Genomic DNA, 14,142 nt, shown 5'->3' with positions numbered 1-14,142 from the left:
TTTGTGGTTTCTTTGTATACTGTGTTCGTCCTTTACAGTCATTTCTGATGTCCTTGTATTACACTGTTGTTGTGCAAGTGTGTGCGTGGACCAAAGTATTATGAAGCGGTATGACTGTGCTGAATGTGTTTCTGAATGTGTGCTTTACTGCTTGCAGCGATGAATTCAAAGATTTCATATCATGCACCTTTGCACACACAAGTACACAGAGAATATTGCAGATGGAAACAATGGAGCCCTTGTGTTGCCCGGGGTCGTGCTCTTGCGTACATTCCGTTGTTCTCTGTTCATGTTCGTAATTTCACACACTCACTCTGCCTGGAGTGAGAGGAAGAACGAGAATAGCTATCAACACCCTGTCAGTGTCTTGTTTTTCCAAGTCTTGTCTTCACCACATTTCGTATGTGGTGAAGTTTAGATCAGTATTCTTCTTAACAGGAACAAATCCACCAAAAAGACCCAAACAATGAAATAAGCCTGTTGACGACTGACAGTGTTGTAGGTTTAATGTCAAATACATAAAGTGGGAAAATTAAAGACGTTTGGGACCTCTGTGTGTCCTCTTAAAGTTGGTCAGGAAGAGACAAAGAGCTAAACCTTCTATAGGGCCAACATACTTCTCACAAGTATGTGGAAACATATGACAGCACCTGAAAACAACTGATTGACAAATTTTTAAGCAAATTTAAAAATCTAAAATTAAATCTACAACAAAGTTTGCAAAAAACATGAAAGGAGTTTGCTCGAAACCACAACAGAAAACTATTGAAAGCCTTTTTTATATGAAACTTTAGAGTTGTTTGACGTGATTTTATGTCTTAGTTTGAATGGACTCAAAAGACGCACAGGCTAAGAAAAAGTATTGAGAGAAGGCCAAACCAGTTGGTTTTAGCCCTTTATTAACAGCAAGAAGAATATAAAATAAAGTCCGATGTATCTTTTAAATCCTCCATCGCTCTCGAGCTTTCGCTGTCTTTCTCTCATGTCTCTCTTTACTCTTCCGTTTTTTCCGTGTTTCTCCTCCATTCTTTGAATAGTTTTTTCCTCTGTCTATTGTCTGTCTCTCTGTGATGTAGGCAGACGATGCTTCACAGAGCATGTTAATGGGAAAATGACTGGAGAGAGATGGCTTACGACACAGGATAGAAATACACACATAAGACTGTAGGAGATGAAATTAGCTGCCTCAGACTGTACACAGCTGCACACACATAGTGTGTGGCAGGCTGCGTTGGCCGGTTATGCATTTACATATTTTGCTTTTGTATGTGTGCACCCACCAGCACACACACAACGTTGTCGTATCACTTTAATTATTCAGCCTTTTCTGTGTTTAAGAACTGTCCTCTTTATTGTTCTACATTGTTTCTATTGAATACCAGAGTTTCCAGGACCCTTTTATTGTGGTTCACCATCATTCTCACGTGTCATTTTGACAAGACGAAGAATTACCAGTTTCCGGTAACAGCTAGAATAAAAATGAAGCGTTGTTTACTGACGGTTGCAGCTAATGCAGGCAGTTGCTCTGGAATCAAGGTGTTTGTTGTGTAGCTCATTTGAATGTTATTGATGTTTTGTGATGTTCATGAATATGTATTTAGTGCTGTGAAATAAACCAAGGGCGGCTATTTCATTAGCTTCTGAGCAACTCACAGTGTGAGAGACGGATTCTTTCCTCAAAAAGACTCATTTCAAATATAACGTTTCCAATAATGAATCACCACTTTTCCCGTGCAGGTGGAATGTGGTGGGCATCCAGGGCTCGTTGATGAGCTACTTCACAGTGCCAATCTACTTCTCCAGCATTATCCTTGGCAGTCTCTACCACGCTGACCACCTCTCCCGGGCCATGTACCAGCGCATCGCAGATATCGAGGACCTGCCTCAGCAGTTCACTCTCAACAGGCCTTTACTCAGTGGTAAGGGCCGGGGTGGGATAGATGAGAAATAAGACAAACATGAGTCATCTGAGAAGATTTCTGTTGTAATTTGCTGAAGTTTCAACTTGACAAGAGAAGTTGAATTAACGGCACGACCACGATCCCGCTCCCGTCTCCATGTTTCCTGAATGGATCTCCTTTGTCATCTTTGCTAATCAAACTCCAGCTGTCTAAATATCAAAGAGGAAGACAGTAAACACATTTCTCAGTCTCGCTGCTCTGTCCACAGCAGGAAGACTGTTATTGCTTTTCTCCTGTTTGATCCGAGTTGACATTTACCTAGGTCCTGTGGAATTTGAATAGCTTTCTCTTTTTGTTTTTTTTGGTAAAAGATCAGCATTGGCCTGACCTTTTAAAAAGGACATATGGACAAGGGCTCCGGCATATTTCCTTTCTGCCTTTCCATTTTTAAATGTAGCTCTGAGGTTTTGTCTTCTAGTTTAGAAGTGAAACAAAAACATTCAAAATTTCACTATAAGGATTTTTACTTGATCTTTTTGCACCAAGTACATGTGATTTAACTCTTATGTTCACTTTTTTAAATCTTGCTTTTGGGCATTAGAGACATTAACAGCAACAGACAAGAAAGGCTGCTAAAGAAAAAATAATGGGCCTCATTGACAAAGCGTTCCTAAGAAGAAAGTTATTCTTCAAACCCAGTTATGCAGTTTTCACTGTCTGACATTTACCAATGTGTTTAAAGTATGCTAACACTCAAGAGTGCAGTACAATTGTATATTATTGGATTTAAATTACAATTCTATTTTAGCAATAATAATATTTTTAAATAATTAATTCTTTAACAGTTTCAAGCTTCTTCTGAAGGGGAAATTTAAATATATCTATGAGTGGCACTAAAACTGCATGCCCCCGACAAAAAGACAGCGCCCTCACTAGCTGATACGTTTGACATACGTAAGAGCCACACAGAGCTGCTGAGGTTAGTTTAATACCTGCTATCACTCAGGACGCACTTCCAGCTTCACAACAGATAGAAGTTTTTCTCTTTTCATTTTTGAGTTGTTTCCTATAACCGTATAAAGTGCTGCAGTTGTTTTATGATACTCTCTTAGGAAGTAACATTTGATTAATCAGACCCCTGCAGTGACACTGTGGTCATTTTGTTGAGATCCGAGGGAATGACATGAGCCGTCATATCACAGAGGCTGGATGTGCGCACAGCTCTGCTCCTCCTCTCTGGCTAAATGACGGGTAAAGGAGATAATAGTAGGGGGGTTATTAACCTTTTCCGCTTTAGAGAGTTTTTAGCGGTGAAGGGCTGTACTGGAGGAGCACTGAGGATTTCATCCACTTTAAATCATCTTCTGCCACAAGTGCTGCCAAATGGAACCAATGAGCTTAACACACACACACACACACACACACACACACACACACACACACAAATAGCAAGACACGGGGATTAATGGCATCTGTAGATCTCCCACCTAAGCTTGAGATACAGTGGAGGCCAAAACCCTGTTGTGTGCTGGAGTAGAGCGCTCTCTGTCCTCAGAGGCCTCCTGGCTGCATTGTACAGTTTGCGTCGGCTGAGTAACACAACATTAAAACAAAAAGAAATGCTCTTTCAAAACACTGGAGCTGTGGGAGCAGCTGTCATTTGAACAAATAGGCTGACATGTGGATACCTCATCACTGCTTAATACATCCATGCTGTGGGAAAGTAAGAGAACTAGATGCTGTGAGTCCCTCACATTAGCTTCAGGGGTAGGGAATAGATAGTGCAGCATGGGAGAGAAAACTGCTACTTGATCCCGGGTATTTCTGGTTTCAGGTATAAGTAATGCGGAGGCCAGGCAACCAGGCAAAGCACCAAACTTCAGTGTGAACTGGACAGTGGGCGACCAGGCGCTAGAGGTGATCAATGCAACCACAGGCAAGGACGACATGGGCCGCGCGTCACGTCTCTGCAAGCACGCCCTCTACAGCCGCTGGGTGCGCCTACACTCCAAGGTAAATATGCAGGAGTAGTACCAGTACAGCGTAGTACCAGTAGTGTCATGTCTTGCTGATTTATCTTTTATTTACTGATTTAAACATCTGTAACTCGACCTGACTTCAACGCACACTATACAATGAAATCGGGTCTTGATTGTTCACTTTTTTATGACCTCACTTCATTTTTGCTTCTCTCTGTCTCCCTTTCAGCTCTCGTCAATCTTGCGGATCAAGGTGCCCAAGCCCAGCTCCTACCACGAAGCTAAACAGGCAGCCACAGAGTACCACTCTGCTAAACAGGCTCTCATCAAGGCCTTCCACAAGGCCGGCCTTGGGGCCTGGGTGAAAAAGCCCATTGAGCAAGACCAATTCACCCTCAGCTCCTGAGGGAGTCAAAGAACCAAGGGATTTCTAAAACCTCCATTCCTTCCCCCTGGACCCAGGCCTGAAAGAGAGACCCTTATTGACAACCAGCCCACAGACACACTTACCTCCGTCCCATGTGTCGGCTCGCACGTGCACTTTGTTCTTGTGTAAATAAACGTGCGTAGTTTCACAAACCATCCATAACTCACTGTCATTCCTCAGAGAACCTCAGCCACACCTTTTCTCATCACTTTTGTCTTTTAATTGGTTTTAATGGATGGTTCCATCGGCTTGTTTTTGTTGTTGTTGATGTTTTATTGTTTCAAAACTGGAATCCACGGCTTTTACACCACTCAGTATGTTTTCCATGTGGAAATTATAGACGTCTGTTGTCTACTTTCTTGAACAGTGAGTGTAGCCAGACTAGGGTGAAATGTAGCCTAGAAACTGTTTAAGTAAAACTAATGTGTATGGACCTAATAAATACAATTGCTATAATTAACTTAAAGATGCATAAGTCTTCAGGATGTAAATCTAGTGTTGAAAAGAGAGCTTAAAATAGTTATAACATTTAATCTACTTTATCTGGTCCACTGCTTAGATGAGACTTCATGTTCCTAGTTCCTGTATTAAAGAAGAAAATGTTGCAAAATACTGTGGCCCTGTTTGATTCGCTGACTAGAAAGACCTAGAAAGACCCTACAGTACAGGCCCGGTAACTCCACAGTTGAATACACGTCAGCTGTTTTCTTTTCTCGTATTTTATTTCTATTTTATTTATTTGTTTCATGTCTTACTCATTAATTCATACATATAAGTTATTTTGTGTCACTCTCATTTCATACTTGAACAGTAGTGGGAGGAGGTCGTGTCGACTCCTTCCCTCGCCTGGGTCTTGGGACAAGCTTTGGGAGGTGCTGCACGTTGTATTTTTTTCCTTGATCTAAGCCATGGCTTTGCATGGAAACTGAACTGGGGCGCCTGCAGAGCAGAGCACGCGCGGCGGAGAGCCCCGTGCGTCCCATCAGTGAATGATTTTGAATGAATGCCAGCATCTTCCTCCACAGGCAGCTTTGAATCTTTGTCTCTATTTTCTAGATTTCTTGTGATTGATTGATTGTTTGTTTTTGTGGGACGGACAGGGACCTTTTTTTTTTTTTGTTAAGATTGGGCATTGGAGGATAAGGGATAATACTGCAGTGTTTGCAGCAGGAATCCACGATAGCTGTCCGTTGAACTATTAATAGAAGACATGGTTTATGTACTGTAATGCCACACACAGTATGTGAAGTTCCATTCACTAGATGCCACATTAGGCAGCCTGTAGTGATTGTTTGAGGTGCAAACATGTTGTAAACCCTCCACATAATTCTCTTTGGAAACACCTAGAGGAACACTGGTGTAATATGCAGTCCTTTCATGAACAGACTCAAAGCTGTATGCTACTATTTGATAAACTCTACCAAGTAGGTCACAACCAAATGTATCACAGTGTGATGTCATTGTCGTCCTCCTCCTCTCTTCTACATCTCCTTCACGAAACATACTGCATAGTTCAGGAAGATGTTTGTGATTTGATTTGACACCTGTGCGCCCTGGGTGTGCAGCGAATCAGGACACGTCCAAGTGACCACAGTGAATTCCTGTTCCTAGTCGTAGGAAGTGTGGTTGTGTGTGTGTGCAGTCTATGTGCGTGCTCAGGCGTCTTTCAGCATACTCTGTGGAAACTTCACCAAAGATGATGATGTCCTTGTGTGTTTCTGACCCAGTATTTTCCTTACAAAGATTTTCTTTTTAATATCTCGCACATTATTTTCTGGAATTAACCCTTTATTGTTTGATTTTTTGTATATCCACTGAACATTTTTTTTTATTTGTACAAAAACTCTGTATTCCACTCTAAATGAGGGAAATTGAATTGTCAGGCTTTTTTAGTGCATCTGTAGCTGCCAGTGGCCACGTGTATGTTGTGACCTGTGATCATTATTGCTGCAGTGTAGTAGCTGTGTGTATATAAGGAACAAAAAAAACAGCACTCTGTTTCCTGTACAATCAGCTCATCTCACCCTCTTGAAAACTGTTACAGACTTTTCCCTGTAGCTGGGATTGTGAAGGTGTTAATGTTCCAAAGTAAGTATTAGTGGTTCTGTGTGACTCACTGGGCACCATAAAAGCATTTGGCACTAACACTGCCGGGGTTATTACAGACTTCATCCGCATTGTAGCCACCCATGTTTGAAAAACACACACACACACACAAAAATATGCATTGTAAGGTGCCTCAGCTCAAAGTGGCATCCACCAGGTGGCACGTGTGATGTCATCCATGTATCTTTTTCACCTATACTTGGTTGTTTTCTGAGTCAGTATTAGAAGAAGAGTTGATTGAAGTTAAAAAAAGACAAAGAAAATCACAGTACAGTGGGATCCACTGCCCCCTGACAAATAGACCCAGACCAAAGTCACAAGCAATACTCCTGATGTCTCCTTTAACGTCACTCCATCACAAACAGGAGTGTGAATGAGGTTTCTCCTCCACCCTGCTGCTCCTCCAGTCTTTGTTCTTCTCTCATTATATTCTCTTCCCACAAAGCTGTCTTTTTTTTTCTTTGTATATTTCCTCCCTAAAGACTTCCTGCTTCTAGACTTTCTGCCTTTCTTTCGACTGCACTAAAGATGTCAACGAATGATGTCATGATTTAAAAAAAAAAAACAACAACTTCAAAACAGAAAAAAAAAAACATGTCCCCCGTTTATGGATCGGGTGGCAACTATCACAGCAAGAACTGAACTGCTTCCGCTTAACCCTTTGTGAATCCTTGATGATGGTCAGTGCCCCCCGACCCTGCGCCAGCCTCCCCTGCAGCTGCATCTGTGGTGGGTTTTTTCCTGTTTGTTCGTGCGTTTGGTGACACCGGAGTGGTCAGCGTGCGTCCGCTCTGGGTTTCAGAGCCACTGCTCCCAGTTCTCCTTTTTCAGCAGTTGTCCAATGTGTGAAACGTTCACCAACAAAAAAAAAGAAAAAAGAACACGACCTTGCATGTACTACCAACACTGAAGCTGCACCTAGCATGATGACCAACTTTTAAAGGACTCGTATAGAAAAAATATGAATAAAACAGCTAAAGATAGATAGATCTATAAAATGAACAAAAAATAAAAGAGTTCTTAGTTTACTTTGGCACATGGTTGTTATCTTTGTTGTCAGAGTCTGAGTGTTTGTGTCTCTACACTGTGTCTGTGAAATGATTTGTGGATACAGGGGGAAACAATCTGATTAATGTTGTCCATATGTTTTAACTGTGTTTTGTGAGGACTGACTGTTCACTTCAGACTGACCACAGCAAATGAACTGTACCTTCTTATATTTTTGACACCGCCTTACTGCAAGAATTATCACAGTAAGTGGAATAATTTCAGCAGGACACAGTGACGACATCCTTCTCCAGTTTCTCTATTTGCTTATCCTGTTCAGGTTTGCGGGGGTGCTGCAGTAGATCCCAGCTGTCATCGTGCAAGAGGCTGGGTACACGATGGACAGGTCTACAATCTATCACCATTCGTGTTCCCCTTTAGACCTACAGGTAATTTAGAGTCACAGATGATCTGCTTGTGTTTGGATTGATGGAGGTGCTGTACAACTGCAACACAGTTCTGCCAAAAGCAAAAGTTTTATATTCAAAACTTTGAATTTATTAGAAGAACCATGTTCCAAAAACAGGTCTTGAAGTGGAGACGTGCTGTCAGAGGCTTGTGATCCAGACTCCTAGGACAGCACTGAGATATTCACTTCTGAAAGCTTTTGAGTGAGCCTTGCCTTTCTAATCAGGGAATTTCAAGTATTTTTCCTTGATCAGATTTGGAGCAATCTCATAATGCAATGAGAGAAGAGGAGTCTTAGAGAAAATCTGACTTCACCTTTTGATAACGTTAAGTCTCTGTTATTTTCACCTGGCCTGGAACACTAACCTTCAAATTCAGTCAATAAATAAACGATCTGAGTTTGAACAGGAAACATAGACGTCATGGAGCGCTTCCTGACGATAGAGAGTACTCTCTGACTGCAGCGTGAGCGTGTTTGTGTCGGTTTAGTCTCCCAGCAGATCCTGACATCAGATCAATAATAAATCACATATCAAGCTTCGCTTTAAACACTCAGCCCTCATACTCGACGTGATGAAAGCTCATGAAAAATCAGATTCAAACTGTCATGACGCAGCCCAGACCAAATCTTGTTAGAAACTCTCTGGTCTTCAATAATTTAAATAACCCATCTGCTGAGCCCCAGCTACTGTGATGCTGCTCACATAAACATTAATATGATTACAGCTATTAGAATACATGAACTACATTTTTAGAGTTGTATGCAGTTTCATTTTACTTCAACCAGAGGCCCTAAACAATAGGTCAAATATTCTTTGGATCTAGAGTTAGTATCAAAGAGTTTCGATATTCATCACTTTAATCCGCACTGGTGCCGGTTACACACCTCATTCATTAGTCTACTGTATACAAATCATTAGGAATGGTGTTCATGGAAAGCCACTTTGTCAAAGCTGGCTGTCACCAGCTGAGGCTCAAGCTGGATGCACCTGGACAATGACCCTAAACACTGAAGTGAATCTACAGAGATGCAGGTTTGACGGCCTGTGTCACATACAAGAAACCTGCAGAAACCTCCTTATAGAGGTCTGAAAGTTCCTAAATTTGCAGCAGACGTTTAGAGAGAAAAAACAAACCACAACAAAACAAAAACTTTAAGAGGAATATGGAAAACTGGAATAAGACGAGCAGAGAACTGCAGTAACAAACTCCCACTGGAGCAACGTACAGACATAAAACATGCATGAAACACACGTACAGTACACACAACAGAGGACAGTGGAGCTGCCCATTCCTGCAGTGGGAGTGTGAGCGCGAGGGCAGCAGCTTGTGCCCCTGAGAGAAATGACAAATCATTAGCTTTGGTCCAGGGGTAGATGGGAGCCCCACTCTTTCAAGGCCCACATTTCCATTTCAATTTTCTGCTCAACGGAGTTGATGTATGTGGCGAATCACATGGCAAGACCAGTCTCCACCTCGACGACTCCAGCCTCCCGTTACTCACTGGTTAGAGTACCTCTCTGACCTTGTGCCTCTGCATGTGTGAGTGTTTTCATCCAGTGGACGCATCAAAGCAACTGTCACTGACTCCAAGGCAAAGAGACGAGTGAGGAGAGTCTCAAGGTAGAGATGTGATTATAAAGGAACATCAGTGTGAATGTCGCGATGTAACATGTTTCACAATACAAGCTGACAATAAAGACGGTCAACAGTATAGGAACCTACAGTGAGCTGCCTAATAGGCAAACAAACCTTTTTACGCAGACGAGGCCTGAACTGGCAGACCTGCTTGCAAAAACGCCTTTAAAGGGAAAACTTTGCAGAAGTAACTTGTAGATCTGAGTGGAATAATACAACACATATCTATTAACTAAAGCAGGAGGATGCATGGAAACTGAATGAAAGTGACAATCCCAGTGGCCTGAATACAAAATTTATATGTCATGTTGCAAAAGTGAAATATTTAATGCAGTGAGGCAGTGCTTTGCTTTTCTCTTCTCTATCTTTGTCAAATGCTTTATTTTAATTAAGTTTTCCTCTAAAGTATATATATGATATATAATATTTTTTCTTTTTGGTTATTACTTTGTGTAAGGCGACATCCAAAAATGCAGATATTTAAGTGTTAGAAATGAAAACATGAAAAAATACTAGACATTCGTGCTGTGCAGATCCCTCTGCGATCATCACATTTACCAATTTACCTACCTGCAAAAATGGAGAATAATCAATTTAAACAGCAAGAATTTTCTATGATCCCAGCCAACAACACTCAACTGATTTTGAAAATCAGCCGAGAAGATGACACCACGCAACGAAAATTAATGGACTCAACACCCACAGTCAGTCGCTAATTGCCAAACCATCTCTGGCCGTAGTGATATATTGTAATTTACTTTGAGGTAATGCTAAGTGTCGCTGTGTGTGTGAGAGAGAGGAGTGGAGATAGGCTAAGTATAGAGAAGGAAGTGTCAAGAGGAGACGCAGATTGAGCTTATCTGTGAGCTCAGGCCTCCCTTTGTCAGAACAGCTCCTTTCTGACGAAGACTCTTTGAACCTGACAGAATAATTAAAAAGGAAGAAGGAAAAGCTGACATTTGCATTTTGACCTTTTTGATTTACGTGGCGAAAATTGCCAATTGAAAGTTTCCTCCGAAGCACATTATAATATCATTCTGCCCTTATGTGTGAGGAGTGTGCGTGTGTGAGTGTGTCTGTGTTTAAAACCTACCAGTGCATATGTGCAGGTGTACATAATGGTTCTATATGCACACAGGCAGTTTGTATTTATAGGCGTGTGGGTAAGAATAAAAGAATACATTTATGGCATATTACCTGGCCACCTCTTCATTAAAGAGCTGTTTCCCAGTAAGCGGGCTCTATTTGAATAGCTAAATTGTCCAAGCAGTGTGCAAACGAACACTAATAGCCCAGTGTCCTTGTCACAGACGGCCTCAGTGCCAAAGTCAAACTGAAGCTCCTTGGCCCGGTGTGTGTTTGACTGAACGTTCAGTAACAGCGTTTCTGTAAATTCAGCAGCTCTTGCTGTGGTTTTGTGATGTTTAGTTTTTTTTACTTATGACTACTGTGGAAAATTAGTGCTATAATTTGTTTCTTAATAATTTGCATGACTTTCAGTTATCTTTGACTCTGAGAGAGTTAGCGGCCCACAGGAATTCAGATCTTACTGTTCGAGGCCGTAGTTGCACAGCCAGGGACTGGATGTGAATCACATATAGGACCACTGGCAAAAGTGGGATACACCTGACATCTAATTTATTCCAATTTCTGAAATAAATAAATAAAAACTAATCTGAATCACTTGGATTCCACATGAATGAACGATCCACATGAAGGAATTGAACCACTTCAGGATGTAATGTGAATACCTGCTGCTGGAGGCTCTGCTGCTTGGCAACCTCGCAGTGACACCGGGAGGTTTTTTTGTGCCCTGCCAATAAATAGTCCAGCACATAACTCTGCAAAATGTCTGTGGGGATTCTCAGTTATCCAGGTGAGCTTATCTTCAAGTTGAGTCATGGCAACTGGACAACATAACAACATTTCACTACTCATCCATTTCGTGGAATCTTACCAACTTTCCTCAGACTGGATATTTGATGGATAGTGAAAGACTCAACTTCCAGAAACCTTTATGCTAAGCGAGGCTAACTTTCTGCTGACTGGATTCACAGCAACATAAACAGATAAATAGTGGAATTTGAGTACCCAGGATGCTGACGCTGAGGAAGGAGCTTCAAAAGCCTACAATTAAAAAATAGAAATTGTTTGTAAGTACAATAGAGACCTTAAAGCTGTGACACTTGTCCCACTTGTCTGTGGGAAAAAAAGTCGACATATGCTGAAATCAGATTATTCAGACTTTCTTTAATGCATTCTAAATACTTTAGCTCTAATTATTGTAATAACCACCACAAATGCACGTTACTTCCTTATTCAGATATCCCATCGTGAACATACTGGGTGCAGAATTGTTTCAGTAGATGCCTGTGAGTCTACATATAGAGTGGTATTAATCCTTTCAACTCTTGACAAGTAGAGCAGGTAAGCAAACTTGAATATAAAAGCATGTATTAGTCTCTCACTCAGAGAGAGACGCAACTTAGTATTATTTTTAAGATGATAAAAAGCATATTGGTGACAAACCCAAAAGTTTTAAAGTCAGATTTGAGTCAAACATCACACCAAGGTTTCCAGCTTGTTGGCTCGGGCTAATGTAAGTCCTAGAGAATTTAGTTTTGTGGCTAGGTTGAACCAATAATCTAAAACTAATAATTTGATAACATCCAGGCTCTAATGTCAAGAATACAAAAAAATCGGTTGGTCCCTTATCAGCAGTAGATAAGGCACCTTAAAGCTGAGTGTCATCAGCATATCTAGGAAACACTGTATCTGCAGATAACATCACCAAGGGGTAACATCTACTGTATAAATATTAAAAAGTAATGGTTCTCTAAGGGATCCTTGAGGAATGCCACAAATTAAGTTAGAGGTTTTAGCGAGGTTACCATTACTAGTTACAAAAAACTCTCAGTTGGAAAGATACGTATCAAATGGATTAAAAACAAAATGAGACTATGTGGGTTTGCCCGTGTATCAGTCAGTATTAACACAGTCTAAACTTGCACATATATGTGAGACAGCATCTCTTTTTTGGATGTTTGTTTGTATACATAGGCACCAGGTATTATATGTGAATATATATTCCTCTCCAACTTTTTATATTTATTGACTAATACTAGAGATACTCTATATTTCTAAGGCAAGATATCGGTGGTTTGGAAATGTGAAATATTAGAAAGGATTTTGGAAGCAGAATTTCTTTCACAGAGCACTGAATAGCACCACAATGAGCCAGGTAGGGAATTCTTAGGCCCAGGATGTAGGAAATTCTGAGTAGAAAACACATTTGTTATAAACCCAGGGGTGTAAGTCTATGAAGCCCATTTCTTGATAAAAAAAGAGAAGTGGAGGGAAATCGTTTGAAAATCTCAAGGGCTTATTATGATTCATCCTGAGTCCATCTGAGAGACAGAAAACTGAAAAACATGTGGGAAAAGCAGACACACAATTGCTTCAGATATCAGTGTTAACAGTGAAAAAAGGGAAAAAAGTGTGAATAATTTAATCATTTCCCAGTGATCAGTTCCTTCAGTAGATGTTAAGAAAAAATAATATTGAGAAATGAAACTTACTGACCCATTTAAAATGTTTCTCTGTTTTACATTTTCCACTGAATGCAAAGAAATGAAAACTAAATAAACTTTCAGAATGAATCTTGTTAGTTGTACCAGGGTTTTGTGTATATGTTGACACTGTTGCAAGCTCGCAAAACACAGACTCCTGTCGATATATGCCTATATTTGTCCACAGCTTTTTCTTTCAAAAGGTGAAGCCACATGAATAACAATTAAAACAGCTCATTAATCCTAAATGTGACAGGCAAACATGTCATCTGGGCAAAGCTGCATGATCCTGTTCTGTCTTGGCTGTCGAGTTGTTTAGAAACTGTATTTTTGTAGTTTTCAGGGAGGACTATTTACCGAGAGAGTCAGAGATGTAATCTGAGACTGTCCAGGAACTATACATAAAGTAGTATCTATATTTGCAACAGTATGATGCCTGTCAAGCTTTGAGAAGCTTTTCTCATAATAAGTGGTTGATGAACACCCAGTAGAATATACAGTATGTGTTACACAGAAATGCAAATGAGATTAGTTATATAACTAATAAAATCAGCCCTCAAAAATGCCATCATTAGTATGTAGCAGGAAGAGGATTCAGTTGAAAAAGTCATAGACCACTTCAGGCTTTGGGCCTCTATATCATACTGCCACCTAGTGGCCAACCATCTCATTGTCTGTGAGATTGTACATTTTCATTTTTCCAGTTGTTTTCCAACAAGAGTAAATTCTTTTCCTATTGTTATCACATCGGAGAAAAAAAAGCACATTTCACTTCAACACAGCATTTTTTAAACCTGTCCAGCAATTTCCTGTGTAAACCTAGAGCCAGATTCTAATTTCCAAAAGATATTTCTACTGTTTCCTTCTCCTGTCACAGAATGAATCCACTGTATTTTATGTGTGGATAATTAACACTGTAGTATAATTAATACTGTCATCCTCAGATTGATTTTGGTGTGTTTAGGTGAAGGGTCATAAATGATATATAATGTTTATTTTTAGTTTTTAAAGCACAACTTATAAGGTGATATGTAACTAAACATCTATACAACCTATGAACACAAAAA

At 40.4% G+C, this 14,142-nt stretch overlaps 1 protein-coding gene across 3 annotated transcripts in view; it reads left to right on the top strand.

Moving 5' to 3' along the window:
• The window catches only part of adarb1b (adenosine deaminase RNA specific B1b), a 109,973-nt gene extending 102,559 nt beyond the window's left edge, over positions 1 to 7,414 (top strand). For all 3 annotated transcript variants that reach the window (XM_026376288.1, XM_026376287.1, XM_026376286.1), the window contains 3 exons: positions 1,738 to 1,919; positions 3,736 to 3,914; positions 4,110 to 7,414. In XM_026376288.1, coding sequence (XP_026232073.1) covers positions 1,738 to 1,919; positions 3,736 to 3,914; positions 4,110 to 4,286 — 538 coding nt within the window. In that variant the 3' untranslated portion in view covers positions 4,287 to 7,414. The remainder of the gene's footprint in view (positions 1 to 1,737; positions 1,920 to 3,735; positions 3,915 to 4,109) is intronic.
• Positions 7,415 to 14,142: the final 6,728 nt, after the last annotated feature.

The sequence above is a fragment of the Anabas testudineus genome, chromosome 21 (genome assembly GCF_900324465.2).
Source record: "Anabas testudineus chromosome 21, fAnaTes1.2, whole genome shotgun sequence".
NCBI classification, from domain to species: Eukaryota; Metazoa; Chordata; class Actinopteri; order Anabantiformes; family Anabantidae; genus Anabas; species Anabas testudineus.
This window is presented reverse-complemented; position numbering and strand designations above follow the sequence as displayed.